This window comes from Scleropages formosus, chromosome 1 (assembly GCF_900964775.1).
Source record: "Scleropages formosus chromosome 1, fSclFor1.1, whole genome shotgun sequence".
NCBI classification, from domain to species: domain Eukaryota; kingdom Metazoa; phylum Chordata; class Actinopteri; order Osteoglossiformes; family Osteoglossidae; genus Scleropages; species Scleropages formosus.
Genome location: NC_041806.1, coordinates 4,608,133 through 4,622,309, shown reverse-complemented (window position 1 = coordinate 4,622,309; position 14,177 = coordinate 4,608,133). Strand labels below are relative to the sequence as shown.

General features: G+C 48.2%; 1 protein-coding gene across 1 annotated transcript in view; it reads right to left on the bottom strand.

Moving 5' to 3' along the window:
* LOC108930179 (heparan sulfate glucosamine 3-O-sulfotransferase 3A1-like) overlaps positions 1-8,245 on the bottom strand; it is a 35,544-nt gene extending 27,299 nt beyond the window's left edge. The window contains exon 1 of the mRNA XM_029254232.1: positions 7,806-8,245. Coding sequence (XP_029110065.1) covers positions 7,806-8,245 — 440 coding nt within the window. The remainder of the gene's footprint in view (positions 1-7,805) is intronic.
* Between the last annotated feature and the right edge of the window lie 5,932 nt (positions 8,246-14,177).

The window sequence follows — 14,177 nt, the reverse complement described above, 5'->3', positions numbered from 1 at the left end:
GTTTCAAACGAGTCCATTAGGATGGATCCCTGGACAGATGGACCCAGGAACCAAGCTGACATTTTCAACTCGGTTTTTACCGCACCGTGGGTGGTGCTGAAACCGACTTCCTGGAAATGTTCTCAGATTCCTTTGACTCATTGAAGGCTGCTTTGCGAGGACAGGGGAAGGGAGATGCGGAGATGGACTTGGACCCTCACGCAGATATGTGACCCGGACATCGAGTGGGCCACGACAAATCCACTCCCCATGACAGGAAGACAGGTGAATCCACAAGCTACACCCAGGATTTACGGCCACACACAGCTGCACGCGCTTACACACTTGAGGTCATCCGTCCTATTAGACTTCAAACGTAGTCAGCTTCTCATCAGGACTGCTTGAGGATCTAGGGCAAGAGAGGCAAGTTCAGGCTGCCCTATTGGTTCTGGTGCCCCAGACCATCTACCCTTGAGCGTTTCTCCATGGGGATGACCTGAGATGACGTTCCAACCAAAACCCTGAGACGAAGCACTAGAACGGAATTTTATACACGGAAGAGTGTGAGGAGCAGAAGACGAGATGATGAGCAAAGACAAGAAAAAAAACACTGAAAAGCAGCAGGATCCGAGGTCATAAAAGTGCACTTATTGTCACGTATATATCCATAGATTGTGAACGTAAGTGTTCGAGCAAGAGTACCGCGTTCCATCCAGTAGATCGCCACTGAGTACTTCAAGTCATTTTTCTGCCCTCCTAGTATTACTGTATAACTCCATTAAGGGCTATTTCTCATATTCTAATCAACTTCCCAATAACTGACAAGCTGTTACACCACTAACACATCCATCCATCCATCCATCCATCTTCCTCCGCTTTTATCCGGGGCCGGGTCGCGGGGGCAGCAGTCCGAGCAGAGTACTCCAGACCTCCCTCTCCCCGCACACCTCCTCCAGTTCCTCTGGGGGAACCCCAAGGCGTTCCCAGGCCAGCCGGGAGACATAGTCTCTCCAACGTGTCCTGGGTCTGCCCCGAGGCCTCCTCCCAGTGGGACAAGCCCGGAGCACCTCCCCAGGGAGGCGTCCAGGAGGCATCCGGAACAGATGCCCGAGCCACCTCAACTGGCTCCTCTCGATGCGGAGGAGCAGCGGCTCTACTCCGAGCTCCTCCCGGGTGACTGCGCTCCTCACCCTATCCCTAAGGGTGCGCCCAGCCACTCTACGGAGGAAACTCATTTCTGCCGCTTGTATCCGCGATCTCATTCTTTCGGTCATGATCCAGAGTTCATGACCATAGGTGAGGGTAGGAACGTAGATCGACCGGTAAATTGAGAGCTTCGCCTTACGACTCAGCTCCCTCTTCACCACAACAGACCGGTACAATGACCGCATTACTGCAGACGCCGCACCGATCCGTCTGTCGACCTGCCGCTCCATTTTTCCCTCACTCGTGAACAAGACCCCAAGATACTTAAACTCCTCCACTTGAGGGAGCAACTCCCCCCTAACCCGGAGGGAGCAATCCACCTTTTTCCGACTGAGAACCATGGCCTCGGATTTGGAGGTGCTGATTCTCATCCCCGCCGCTTCGCACTCGGCTGCAAACCTCCCCAGTGCACGCTGCAAGTCTTGACTTGATGAAGCCAACAGGACCACATCGTCCGCAAAAAGCAGAGACGAGATCTCGCGGCCACCAAAACAGACACCCTCCGTTCCCTGACTGCGCCTAGAAATTCTGTCCATAAAAATAATGAACAGAATCGGTGACAAAGGGCAGCCCTGGCGGAGTCCAACATGCACCGGGAACAGGTCTGACTTACTGCCGGCAATGCGAACCAAGCTCCTGCTCCGGTCATACAGGGAACGAACAGCCCGTAGCAACGAGCCCCGAACCCCATAATCCCGAAGCACCCCCCACAGGATGCCACGAGGGACACGGTCGAATGCCTTCTCCAGGTCCACAAAACACATATGGACTGGTTGGGCAAACTCCCACGAACCCTCCAACACCCTAGTGAGGGTATAGAGCTGGTCCAGTGTTCCACGGCCAGGGCGAAAACCGCATTGCTCCTCCTGAATCCGAGGTTCGACTATCGGTCGGATTCTCCTTTCCAGTACCCTGGCATAGACTTTCCCAGGGAGGCTAAGGAGTGTGATCCCCCTGTAGTTGGAACACAATCTCCGGTCCCCCTTCTTAAAAAGAGGGACCACCACCCCGGTCTGCCAGTCCAGAGGCACCGTTCCCGAACTCCACGCGATGCTGCAGAGGCGTGTCAGCCAAGACAGCCCCACAACATCCAGAGACTTGAGAAACTCGGGGCGGATCTCATCCACCCCCGGAGCCTTGCCACCGAGGAGTTTTTGACTACCTCAGCAACTTCAGCCAGGGTAATGGACGAGTCCCCCTCCGAGTCCCCAGCCTCAGCTTCCTCTACGGAAGGCGTGTCGGAGGGATTGAGGAGATCCTCAAAGTACTCCTTCCACCGCCCGAGAACATCCTCAGCTGAGGTCAGCAGCGCACCACTTCCACTGTAAACAGTGTTCGTGGAACACCGCTTCCCCCCTCTGAGTCGCCGGACGGTTTGCCAGAATCTCTTTGAGGCCGACCGAAAGTCTTCCTCCATGGCCTCACCGAACTCCTCCCAAGCCCGAGTTTTTGCCGCGGCGACTGCCAGAGCCGCGCTCCGTTTGGCCCGTCGGTACCCGTCAGCTGCTTCAGGAGTCCCATGAGCCAGCCAGGCCCGATAGAACTCCTTCTTCAGCTTGACGGCATCCCTTACTTCCGGTGTCCACCACCGTGTTCGGGGATTGCCGCCGCGACAGGCACCGGAGACCTTATGGCCGCAGCTCCGAACAGCCGCACCGACAATGGAGGAGCGGAACATAGTCCATTCAGACTCAATGTCCCCCACCTCCCTCGGGACCTGGTTGAAGCTCTGTCGGAGGTGGGAGTTGAAGACCTCTCTGACAGGGGCCTCCGCCAAACGTTCCCAACAGACCCTCACTATGCGTTTGGGCCTGCCAGGTCTGTCCAGCTTTTTCCCCCGCCATCGAATCCAACTCACCACCAGGTGGTGATCAGTTGACAGCTCAGCCCCTCTCTTCACCCGAGTGTCCAAGACATATGGCCGAAGGTCAGAAGAAACGACTACAAAGTCGATCATCGACCTCCGACCTAGGGTGTCCTGGTGCCAAGTGCACTGGTGGACACCCTTATGCATGAACATGGTGTTCGTTATGGCTAAACCGCGACTAGCACAGAAATCCAATAACAACTCACCGCTCGGGTTCAGATCAGGGAGGCCGTTCCTCCCAATCACGCCCCTCCAGGTATCACTGTCGCTGCCCACGTGGGCGTTAAAGTCCCCCAGTAGAACGACAGAGTCCCCAGTGGGAGCGCTTTCCAGCACGCCCCCCAGGCACTCTAAAAAGGCCGGGTACTCTACACTGCCGCTAGGCGCATAAGCACAAACGACAGTGAGAGACCGTTCCCTGACCCGAAGGCGTAGGGAGATGACCCTCTCATTCACCGGGGTAGACTCCAACACATGGCGGCTGAACTGGGGGGCTATTAATAAGCCCACACCAGCCCGCCGCCTCTCACCTTGGGCAACGCCAGAATAGTGGAGAGTCCACCCTCGATCGAGTAGAGTGGTTCCAGAACCCAAGCTGTGAGTGGAAGTGAGCCCGACTATATCTAGACGGTATCTCTCAACTTCCCGCACCAGCTCAGGCTCCTTCCCCGCCAGTGAGGTGACATTCCAAGTCCCAAAAACCAGAGTTGGCGCCCGAGGTTCGGGTCGGCCGGGCACTCGGCCCCGACCACCGCCCAAATCACAACGCACCGGCCCCTTATGGTTTCTCCGGCAGGTGGTGAGCCCACCGAAGAGCGGCTCCACGTTGTGGCTTCGGGCTGAGCCCGGCCAGGCCCCGTAGGCATAGACCTGGCCACCAGGCGCTCGCATGCGAGCCCCCCCCCCAGGCCTGGCTCCAGGGTGGGGCCCCGGTGACCCCATACCGGGCGGGGTAAACGGACGCCTTGATTTTTTTGTCATAAGGGGTTTTTGAACCGCGCTTTGTCTCGTCTGTCATCCAGGACCTGTCTGCCATGGGAGACCCTACCAGGGGCATGTAGCCCCAGACAACATAGCTCCTGGACTCATTCAGGCACTCAAACCCCTCCACCACGATAAGGTGGCGGTTCACGGAGGAGACCACTAACACATCCATTCATAAAAAATGATCACACATCTGTGTTTCAGTTAAGTAACAAAATTCAAATGCAGCAATAACAAAAATATGCAGACATCTGAAAATGTGATTAATGCATATCGATAATATTGCCCGTACGAGTAAACAAACACAACATTTATTTGCGCAACGTCTCTCTTTAAACGGTTTCTTGGAAGCTGAAATTATACTGAGATAAAATATAGATGCAATCAGAGACAGTCAAAGCAAACGTGAAATGAAATATTTTGTGCCATTTAAAAATGAATCAGCCATCTATTTACGCAGCGGTATTTTTCCATAAATCGGGGCACATTTGTGAAATGGGAAAAATAATAATGCAAAAGTAAATGTACAGCCACAGCCAGCGAGCTCAGAATACGGGCAGACGTATCTGATTACAGGAGACCACCGATGGACATTTTTACAAATTCCTCCTTACGAAGTATTAAAATCGTTGGGAGTCACACAGTGCTGATGTGTAATTTATCGTAGGCTATTTGGATGTGAACCTGTGTAACGGTTTGCATCATTTTATACCTGCGCAACACGTCAATCACGTTGCACAAACATGTTGATAAAAAATCCGGGCAATTCCTACAGCGGATTCTTAATTTTCTCGTGCTGACGGGGCACAATAGTTCACCGGTTGAAAACCATTCTAGTGTGTTTTCGTGTGGTTTTTTTTTTTTTTTTTTTTGGACCCATTTGCACATACCTTTCAAACCGACGGGGTTGTGAAATAAGCGCCCCGAAGTGTTCTCAGCCAGGGCCTCGAACACACTAAATGTCCGCTGGTTTTTCATTCCCCCAACAGCTGACGCCCACGTTTGGAAGACAAGGTGGTGTGTGTGTGTCGGGGGGGGGGGGGGGCATTTCTCATTTCTTTTCAGCCTCAATGAACTGCAGTGGAGCAACGACTTGCCCTGCATCAAACACACACCTCATTGTGCGAGACCTCACTCGGAGTGTTCTTTTCGAGGGTGCGACTGATAATAACGGCCCACGAGGGGTTGGGGGATCCAGCAGCAGCGCTCCGCCATCCAGCAGACGGACTCCTTCGAAATTATTTACCGCGTTTTTGTTGTTATTTACGTCCTCGGTTGGACGCTGTTTCCGCCGTAGGACCTCAGCCGTGTAAGCAGCACCTACACACCCCCACCATCACTGGGACGCACCGCTGGCCCCGTCTCCACGGCATCCTGGCAACTGCGTCAAACAGACCGAACCCCTCGCGGACATAAAACCGCACAATGGATGAATAGGTGAATAAAAGGGTGTGAAAGAGTGATGGCGAAAAGAGAGAGTGACTTCGGAAAAGTGTGAAATGGGGTGGGGGAGCTTCTTGGGGGAGAGGGATAAGGGTCAGGCCTGGAGTGGTCCCTCAAAGAGGCAAAGGAGGACAGTTTGTTTCGAGGGGAGCGGGATGGGGTGCTTGGGAGTGCAATGCGACTCAATCAAAAGGTGGAACGCAGGTGAATAGACACCAAAGGGCCACCAAGTCGCCATGGCCCATTACTCCGTGAGCTACAGATGTCATTGCCATAGATGCAAGAGAAAATGTGAGTGAACACACACACACACACACACACACACATGCACACACACACTTAAAACAATCTGAAAGAAAACAGACCGATCTGTTCACAGGGAGCAAAGAACGGGAGCACTGTGCGTGTCTTGCTTGTGTGTGTGTGTGTGGCGACTAGAGACAGTTTATTAGTCGTGTGCATTTGCTTGAATGTGCGCGTGTGAGCGAGCGAGCGAGCTCACCGATGAGGGCGACGCTCGTCGAGGAGAGTCAACTTGTGTTTTTGTTTAAGAGCGTGACCTCCCCCCACCCACCTCCCTGTTTTTATGTTGGAAAACAGTCGCGGTTAAAGACGGCTTCCTAAAGAGGCTTGGTGACGGGAGGGGATGGGGTCCGTCCCCTTCTCGGGGTTTGGGGCGCTCAGGTGCAGTGGTGCGTGTAAAGACAGACACAGGACAAAGGGGCCGTTTCACTGCCACCCCCCATTGTCCACACAGGACCCCCATTCATGGGTGTTCATCACAAGGCCTCAGTTCACTCAGCCACTTCTTTACTTTGTTTGCCCCTTACTTATTTATACAAAAAAAAGTATCTTAATTCAGATTAAGATGTATTTTCCTCATCCACTTTACCTGTTTGAGAATGTAACATATTACTGCTCATTTGTTAAAAAAAAAAAAAAAAAAAAACAAACTTGAACAAATGTGATCTTAAAAAACTTTTGCAAAGTTTTTAATTTAATTATTTATGAGTTGCTGCATCACTTGGATACAGCTTATTACATTTCAGTCCATGAACAGAATTACTATTACATTTTAAAAAAAAAAAGAAAACAATTAAGAATAAAATCAATATCAGAGTCCAGATGATGTTATGGGAATAAAACGAATTAATTGTGCGAATTATTGACACAAATGACTATTAATTTTTAAATAATGCGCGCTTAAATCTTAAATCACATTTAAGAAAAAATGTTTAAAAGTCTCAGAGAAATTAGATAAAATTGTCCTTCATTGTTAACGCAATATGATATATGTCCATATGCTTTTTGACTTTGATTTTGAGTTTTGACCATCGGCCGCAGTAAATCCTGCCTCCTGTTCGCCCACAGTACAGTATTTTAAGTGTCCTAGAGTAAAAAGCAAAGTAAGACCCGTGGTGTGAGTTTACTTTAGATAAAAGCAGGGGAGGAGCCGTGACGGGTCCCATGATCAATACTCGATCAATTTATTGACTCATACTGTGTGTATTCATATTCATATAATAGAGAGAGCGGATCGGCCTGCAGAGAAAATGTAACCATTTAAAGAAGTGAAACAATAATTGCAAAAAATCCCCAAACATCAGATCCAACTCATTAATTCCAACTGAATGAATTCAAATATGACGATGAACTGATTTGAACTTGAAGCCGCAATCGATCTGTTCCGAATCTCTGAATAATTTAAAAGTAAACGATCTTAAATATTCGTAGTCATTAGGCCACATCTCTCGCAAAATCATAAGCGTATTACGCCGGCGTAATTTCTCAGGAAACTTGTTCAATTTTGAGCGCTCGTTTTCCGATCTAAAACTTAAGTTTTCTTTTTTTTATTTTCTTATTTTTTGCGAAGCCGAAGGACGTGCGAGCGCAACTTCCAAGAACTAAAACAGTGCGGAAATTTAAACTGTCCAAAAAAATGTGTAAAAAAAAAATGACAGAGGGGGAAAGAAGAAGGGAAGATGAAGAAGAGTCAGTTACGGCGATTCCTGCGATGTTCATTTTCTCGGAGAAAATGCGGCGAGTCGCGCGCCGCCTCCTCGCCCGCGCGCGCGCCCGTCCCCGACCCGCGCGAGACGAACAATCGACGCTCGTTACCGACGAGTCCAACACTTAAAGCGAGGGGAAGAGACGCAGAAATATGAATGTGCATTAGCGACGCGCGCACTGAACTGAAGAGCCTCTATTACAACTATTATCGCTACACGTATAATAATGGCCGTAATAACGCGCGCGCTGCGTGTGCGTGTGCGTGTGTGTGTGTGTGTGTGTGTGTGTGGCGCGGAAATACCAGCAGCAGAGTTACCTGTACCAGCGGAGCCCCTTGTCGTAGTCGCGGTCGAAGAAGTGCGGCTCCGCTCCCGCGGCGCGCACGTCCGGGTGCACGCGCAGGAACTCGAGCAGCGCGCGCGTGCCGCCCTTCTTCACCCCGACGATGATGGCTTGGGGCAGCTTCTTGGTGCCCTCGCCCAGCGGGCTCAGTCGCGTCGGGGACGAGTCCGCTTCGCTGTCAGCATGATGCTCGCCCCCGGTCCATTTGCGGAGGAGCTCGTTCCCCCCGAGCGCGTGCCAGCGGAGGAAGCCCGCGAGGTGTCCGGAGGGTCTCCGCGGGGCCGGCGGGGAGCCGCAGCGCTCCGCCAAACAGTAGACGAAGCAGAGCGAGGCCAGGAGGCAGCAGAGCATCGCCGCCGTCCTCCTAGAGATGCTCCTGGACGGAGGGTCCGGACGGAGGCGGATGAGTGACATTGCGGAGCGCGATCCCCCCGCACGGGCGCCCAAGCCATGCTAGACCGGCATCCTCAGGTGCTTCCATCCAAGTGAGGGAGACGCCAGCAGCGCAAGCCAAGGAGACCATCAACTTGTGAACACCTGGCAGCTGCAGGGTGAGGAGACCACCACCACCGAGGGAACTTGGTGGCCGAGACCACGCGGCAGAGAAGATCGCCGGCCGAAGCCGCGAAGGGGATCGCTTGGTGAAGCTCGCCAAGAGAAGCCAGGTCAAAATGAAAATCATCAGGTGAAGGTCACCAAGTGGAGGAGATCATGAGCAGAAGAGCAGCCTGGTGCTCCTCACTGCAAACACACTATTTTAATACGCATCTAATATCACCGATCTCAGCGTGAAGCTTCATCACGCTCACATAATAATTACGTTATATTAAAAGAGAAATAACGGTCAGGCAGGAGCTGTTTTCTTCTACAACCTGCTGCAGCAAAAAGAGCCACTTTATTTATCTCAGGTCTGGGAGAACAGAACTTTACTTATTATTGTGCTTTTCTTTGCATATTTAGGCTCCATGTGGTACACAGCTAATTCTAGTTCAGTTATAACACAACCCAGAGAAAGTGGTCGTGAAAATCCTTATTCTTATTCTTATTCGTGCTGTCACAGCCATTTCACCACAATTTAGAAACTTTTCCTCTGGCCTCTCTTCACCACGTGTGTCGCTCGTGTCAAACTTCGTCATGACGTCACGGGAGGCAACGGATTCCCGCGTCCAATAAGTGCTTGCGCTACTATTCCGGACGTTCTAAAGAGGCGTGGGAGCTAGGAGGAAGGAGCCAATGAGATGCGGATGGGGGCGGAGCTATGTCTGCCACGCCCTTTTGTCGTGAAGTGCCTGTTCAAAGAACACATGTACTGACAGACGGTATTACCTGTTACACCTACTCACCATGTTATATCATTTAATGTGATATAATATGATAAAATATAACATAATGCAATATCATGATATGAAGAATCTTAAACGGTCCTGCTTGGGGACTTGTGATAAGATTCCATTGGAGTTTGACAACATGTTTATACATTTGACCATTAACAAAAAAGGGGGATCAAAAGTATTCTTAATTTTTAGAAAAAAATTATCATCAAACCAAATTAAACAAAAAATTAACTAAATATATTTATGGTGAGTCGACAGTTTATGTTGAATAGTTCAATAGTTCACTGGCTAAATATTAAATAACTCTTTCAAGGTATAATATCATTTTTACCGTTGACCATAAACAATTCGATTTCTAGGTATGGATTTTTTTTGCTTGTCACCTCAAGCATTGCCAAAACCAAACAAAAGAATTTATTTACACTAACCACTACAAATGCCTCTTTTGATTTCCTTTAAATGATGAACTCGACAAAAGAGCTCCAAAATGCCGATACTGTCTAAAACTCACTGCGAAAATTGTGAAATAAAAAACTGCGACGTATATGAAATACATTTTTAAACGTTCTTTCCGACTGTTCGAGAACCTTCAATTGGAAAATAGAAACTCCTCATATTCCCACTTTTTTATCCGGGCTTTTTACAGTTCCCGAACACCACTCAGAAGTGAAGTTCCGTTGCCGCCAGTAGATTTTTCTCCTGTTGCGTGTGTGTGTGTGTGTGTGTGCGAGTGTCTTTGAACAGCTGTGCATACACTTAACATCAGAATGGTGTGATTAAAAATGTCTTGATGACAAATGCTTTGTTTGCTTTCTTTAAACTCGCCTTGATCCGAAGCTGACGACAGCTCTCACCTCGCCGTCCCGGTTCCAGCAGCACGCAGAATCTCTGGCCGTCACGGGACCTTCTGCTGGTGGGCCGAAGACCGGACCGCCATCCTATTCGGGCCACCAAGGGAGAGGGCTGTTAGTGCATACCTTTTCTATCTCTTTCTCTCTTTTGTAAAAGCGAGGAACAATACGAAAAAATAATAAAGCGCACATTATTTCTTTACAAGTGAACAAGAACACAACCAAATGTTTCACATCTGCTGTTGCATTTTGTGGGATTAGCATGAAAAAGGCGGCGCAGTGCTTCAATGCTGCACAGCTCACTGGTCGAGAAAGAGGAGGGAGACCCCAATCACAGACCCCACTTGCTTGTGCCAGATGTCCCCGTGTTGGGAAACAATGCGAGGCGCCGCACGTTTAACAAATCACCCCCCCCTCCCAAACACACCCCGTACCCCCCCACCCACTTTTCAAACCCCTGAAAAAGCGAAGAGGCTCTTTTCTTCTGGCATGCCCCGTTGGGACCCCGTGGGGTCACATGTTTTCACATCATCATCATCATCGCAGAAGAATGCAAAGGAATCCAGGCCTCTCAGGTTGCAGTGCTTGTCCAGTACAATCCCCCCAGTGAACATTAGCCCCACCTACTCTTCATCCCCTGCTCTTTACTGGAGCGGTGGTCGACCAATCCATTCCCTCCCTAACTAATTAATGTGATCCCCCATCTTCACGTTTCTAGGTGTCAGACCGATCCGATTTACCCTTTCCTAATTTTGCGATCTTCTACTGAAAACAGGAATTCTAATTTTATAAGCAGGTGTTGAGGGGGCTCCTTACAACCTGCAAACGCATAATGGAAAGTCGATAACGCAGAGCAGAAGCGAGGAGGGGAAAAAGAAACACTTTCCGAGTCATTTTGCACGAAAGGTGCACTTTGACATGTGACAACTTGGATGCAGAATGGTCACGTGTACACTGAGCGTGGAACGTTCTCGAAAAAGGAGCACCCCGGGTCACGGAAATACACAAGCGGTGCAGAAGGCGTGTAGAAACAAAGTCCATTTCACATCCTCCCCGTCTGCACGGATGACAAAAACAGTGACGCAGGCTTCAAGGAATCCTGTTTGCACAGCTGGTTGTTTTCATTGTTTATTATTTACAGTAGATAAATGGAATTTGATTTGCTGTCAAAAATGTATTCCACTCTGTATCACCTTGGGATTGAATGGGTAACTGTAAAAAGAGTAAAATTATGTTTATCCTTACAGTTTTCAAACAGTATAACCAATGTTTTTTTTTCATTTTAATGGGGATAGGTGGTTTGCATACATTTCTTTGGGTTTGTCGTCATAATGTAACGACCTGCATTACCTTGAGTTTGAACGGGACAACGTGTTTATTGTAAATAGTTGAATTATGGGTAAAATGGAATTGTGTTTAACCATTGTGGGGACATATGGGGAATATAAGGGGGTGACTGTGTTTGCCAGTGGAAAGGGAAAAAAAGCCTGAGGGGCACTCAAGAGGCTGGGAAGGATGGCATGAGTTGCAAGTCTTCCAGGAAAAGGGATCCTTGAACCCGAGAGCATTATTTCCCTGTGTGTTGGTGTTCCAATAAACGTTCATAATGAACGGTACCCATGCGTCCTTCTTCACCCCATCTGAACCCAGAGTGAAGCATGGTACAATATTAAAGGCCAGTAGGTGGGATAGTGGTTAGAAATGTTAAATTGAAAATGTTGAAGTTCCTGAAACTGAATCTCCACTCCTGCTGTGATAAGGTAAGTAGTACCTTGATCAAGGTAATTATTTTGAATAAAATTACCCAGCTATATAAATGGGTAAATAATTATATGTACTTCAATTTACAAACATAACACTGGAAGCAACCTTGAAGGAAGATGACACATAAATAATACGGTAGATAATAACTACCAGCCAATCACGTTTAACCAATCGTGTGTCCAGCCAATCACATTGCATGTTTTCTACCTCTGCACAGTGTAATTTAAAGGTGAGCAGGTGTGCTCTGAAAACTGAGGTTCGAAACAGTGCTTAGAGTGGAAAGAAAATAACATGACTCAGCGTGGAATTGGATTTTTTGTTCTGTTGATCCGGAAACAAAGATGAAGCCTTAACTATTAGGAGGGGGACCTAATAAAAATCGGACTTTGCTGTGCCTGTGTTGTCCTCCCGCCTAAACGCCCAGTAAAGGACTTTACCCTCCATTTGCAAGACGGGATTTATAACTCTGTACCGGCAAACCCTCGCAGATCAATTAAACTGAGCGCACAGGCAATGGAAGTAATGAATTTTTTATGGAACACCTTTACGGCCTGCGATGGTTCATGAGTCGAGGCGAGTAGGGGCGTTTGGAATCGGCGAGCGGGACGGCAGAGGGGAACTGGCCGGGAGTTTACATGCTCTCCTCAAGCAAACACGCCGGAGTGTGAGCGCAGAGGGCGGAAATGTATGCGAAGGTATATACACAGCTGGAGGCCACACAGCTGTCATGGCGCACAGCCCCCGTTCTCCCAAACAGAGAGTGGGGAGTGATAGGGGCTTTATTAAAACTTAAAGAAAGGCAAATAAATCATCGTCACAATCAGGTTAACAGTCAAAACCGTAGGGACCAAAGCCTTTAAAGACCACTGGAGTGTATTTCCACTTTCAAACAGCAGACCAGAGGGGTAAGGATGCTTTGGTGACTTTTTCACCCTGACTGGAGTAAATGCCCAATAAATGGTTCAGCTAATGGAGTATTTTATAAATGAAATGCATTAAAAAGGCCAAGGAGGCAGCTTGGTGTGGATGTCCAGTCACAGGAGGGCAGTTATTTCAGGCACAGAGTACTCCAAAATATCGATAAGGATCTTTTTTCCACATAATTCTAAATGATTGGACATCCCCCGCATTACAGTCCCAGTGCGGCTCCGAGCAGTGATTTGTGTTTAACAAAACACAAACAATACTTCGGAGCAATCTCTAGTTCAGTTTTTTTATTGTTCCCAGTCTGGAAAGAATTCATTTCTTTAAATAGTGACTTTTTCTACATTTTTCCAACATTTTCCCACTTGTATGCAAACATCATCATAGGGTATTGACTATTATTATATTTTAAAAGTCTGTGTTTTAACACTGAAGTGACTTGCAGTAAATGTGCAGTGTGTTTCTAGGTGGCGTAAGGATGGAGAATAGACAGCTGAACGAACACTTGTGTTATTTGCACTGGCGGGTGATTTTGCCATGTAGAGCTGGCATTTGTTTGATTAGTCCAAATGCGGACATGTATTGGACACAACTGGCATGAAATGAACATATCAACTTATTAATTTTATTCAGGATCTAATCAGAAGCTTGCATGTGTGTGTGTGTGTGTGTGTGTGTGCACTCCAACAGTATTTGTCTTCCAGAGGCAGGTACATGAAACATTTATGCAAACAATATTAAGCCTAAATTAATGTGCACTAATCTATTTCCATTCTTTTTTTAAAGTTAAAACCTGCTACAATCCAATTGGTGTGAAGACAGTCTTTAAAATACCGGATGCTTTAATGTTTCAGGTTTACTCATCTTTGATGAACTCTGTGCAGAAAGGTGGCACTTATCCGATTTCGCTTGTTGTATGTACCCATTCGCATGTTGATTGCCCCTGTTATTTCGTTCTAATGCATTTACTATATCTGTTCACCTTTAAGTCTCCAGGGAGAGAAGTGTCAGCTAAACAAATTATTGTAAATATAATGTTAATGTAAACACAAAACGGGGACGTGCGGTACAGTTTCGCCTCAATATTTCCGTATCCTGCTGCGCGGGATGTCCTGAAGATATACAGAGATGTGCAAGAAATAAATAAAAGTGCTTATTATTGCAAAATGCAGTGGAAGCCAGGTGTGTTCGGTGCTTTTTGGTTGAAGCGCCACTGAGGCAAAACGCCGAGGCCGGTATCTGCATGCATTTGGCAGCAGAAATAACAAGAAAATACATCTCCCGCTTTATGGCACGTGCACGATTCGTCCTGAAGACGTTTTGATTTGACGTGTCGCTATTATTTTTTTCGCCATTGGTAACTTTATCCCAAAACTACTTGCAGGGTTTGCTCTTATTTTGCAGCATCTGTTGAAATTAAGTGCGTTGCTCCGGTGTGCAGCGACAGAACCCCTCTTGGGACTTGAACTAACA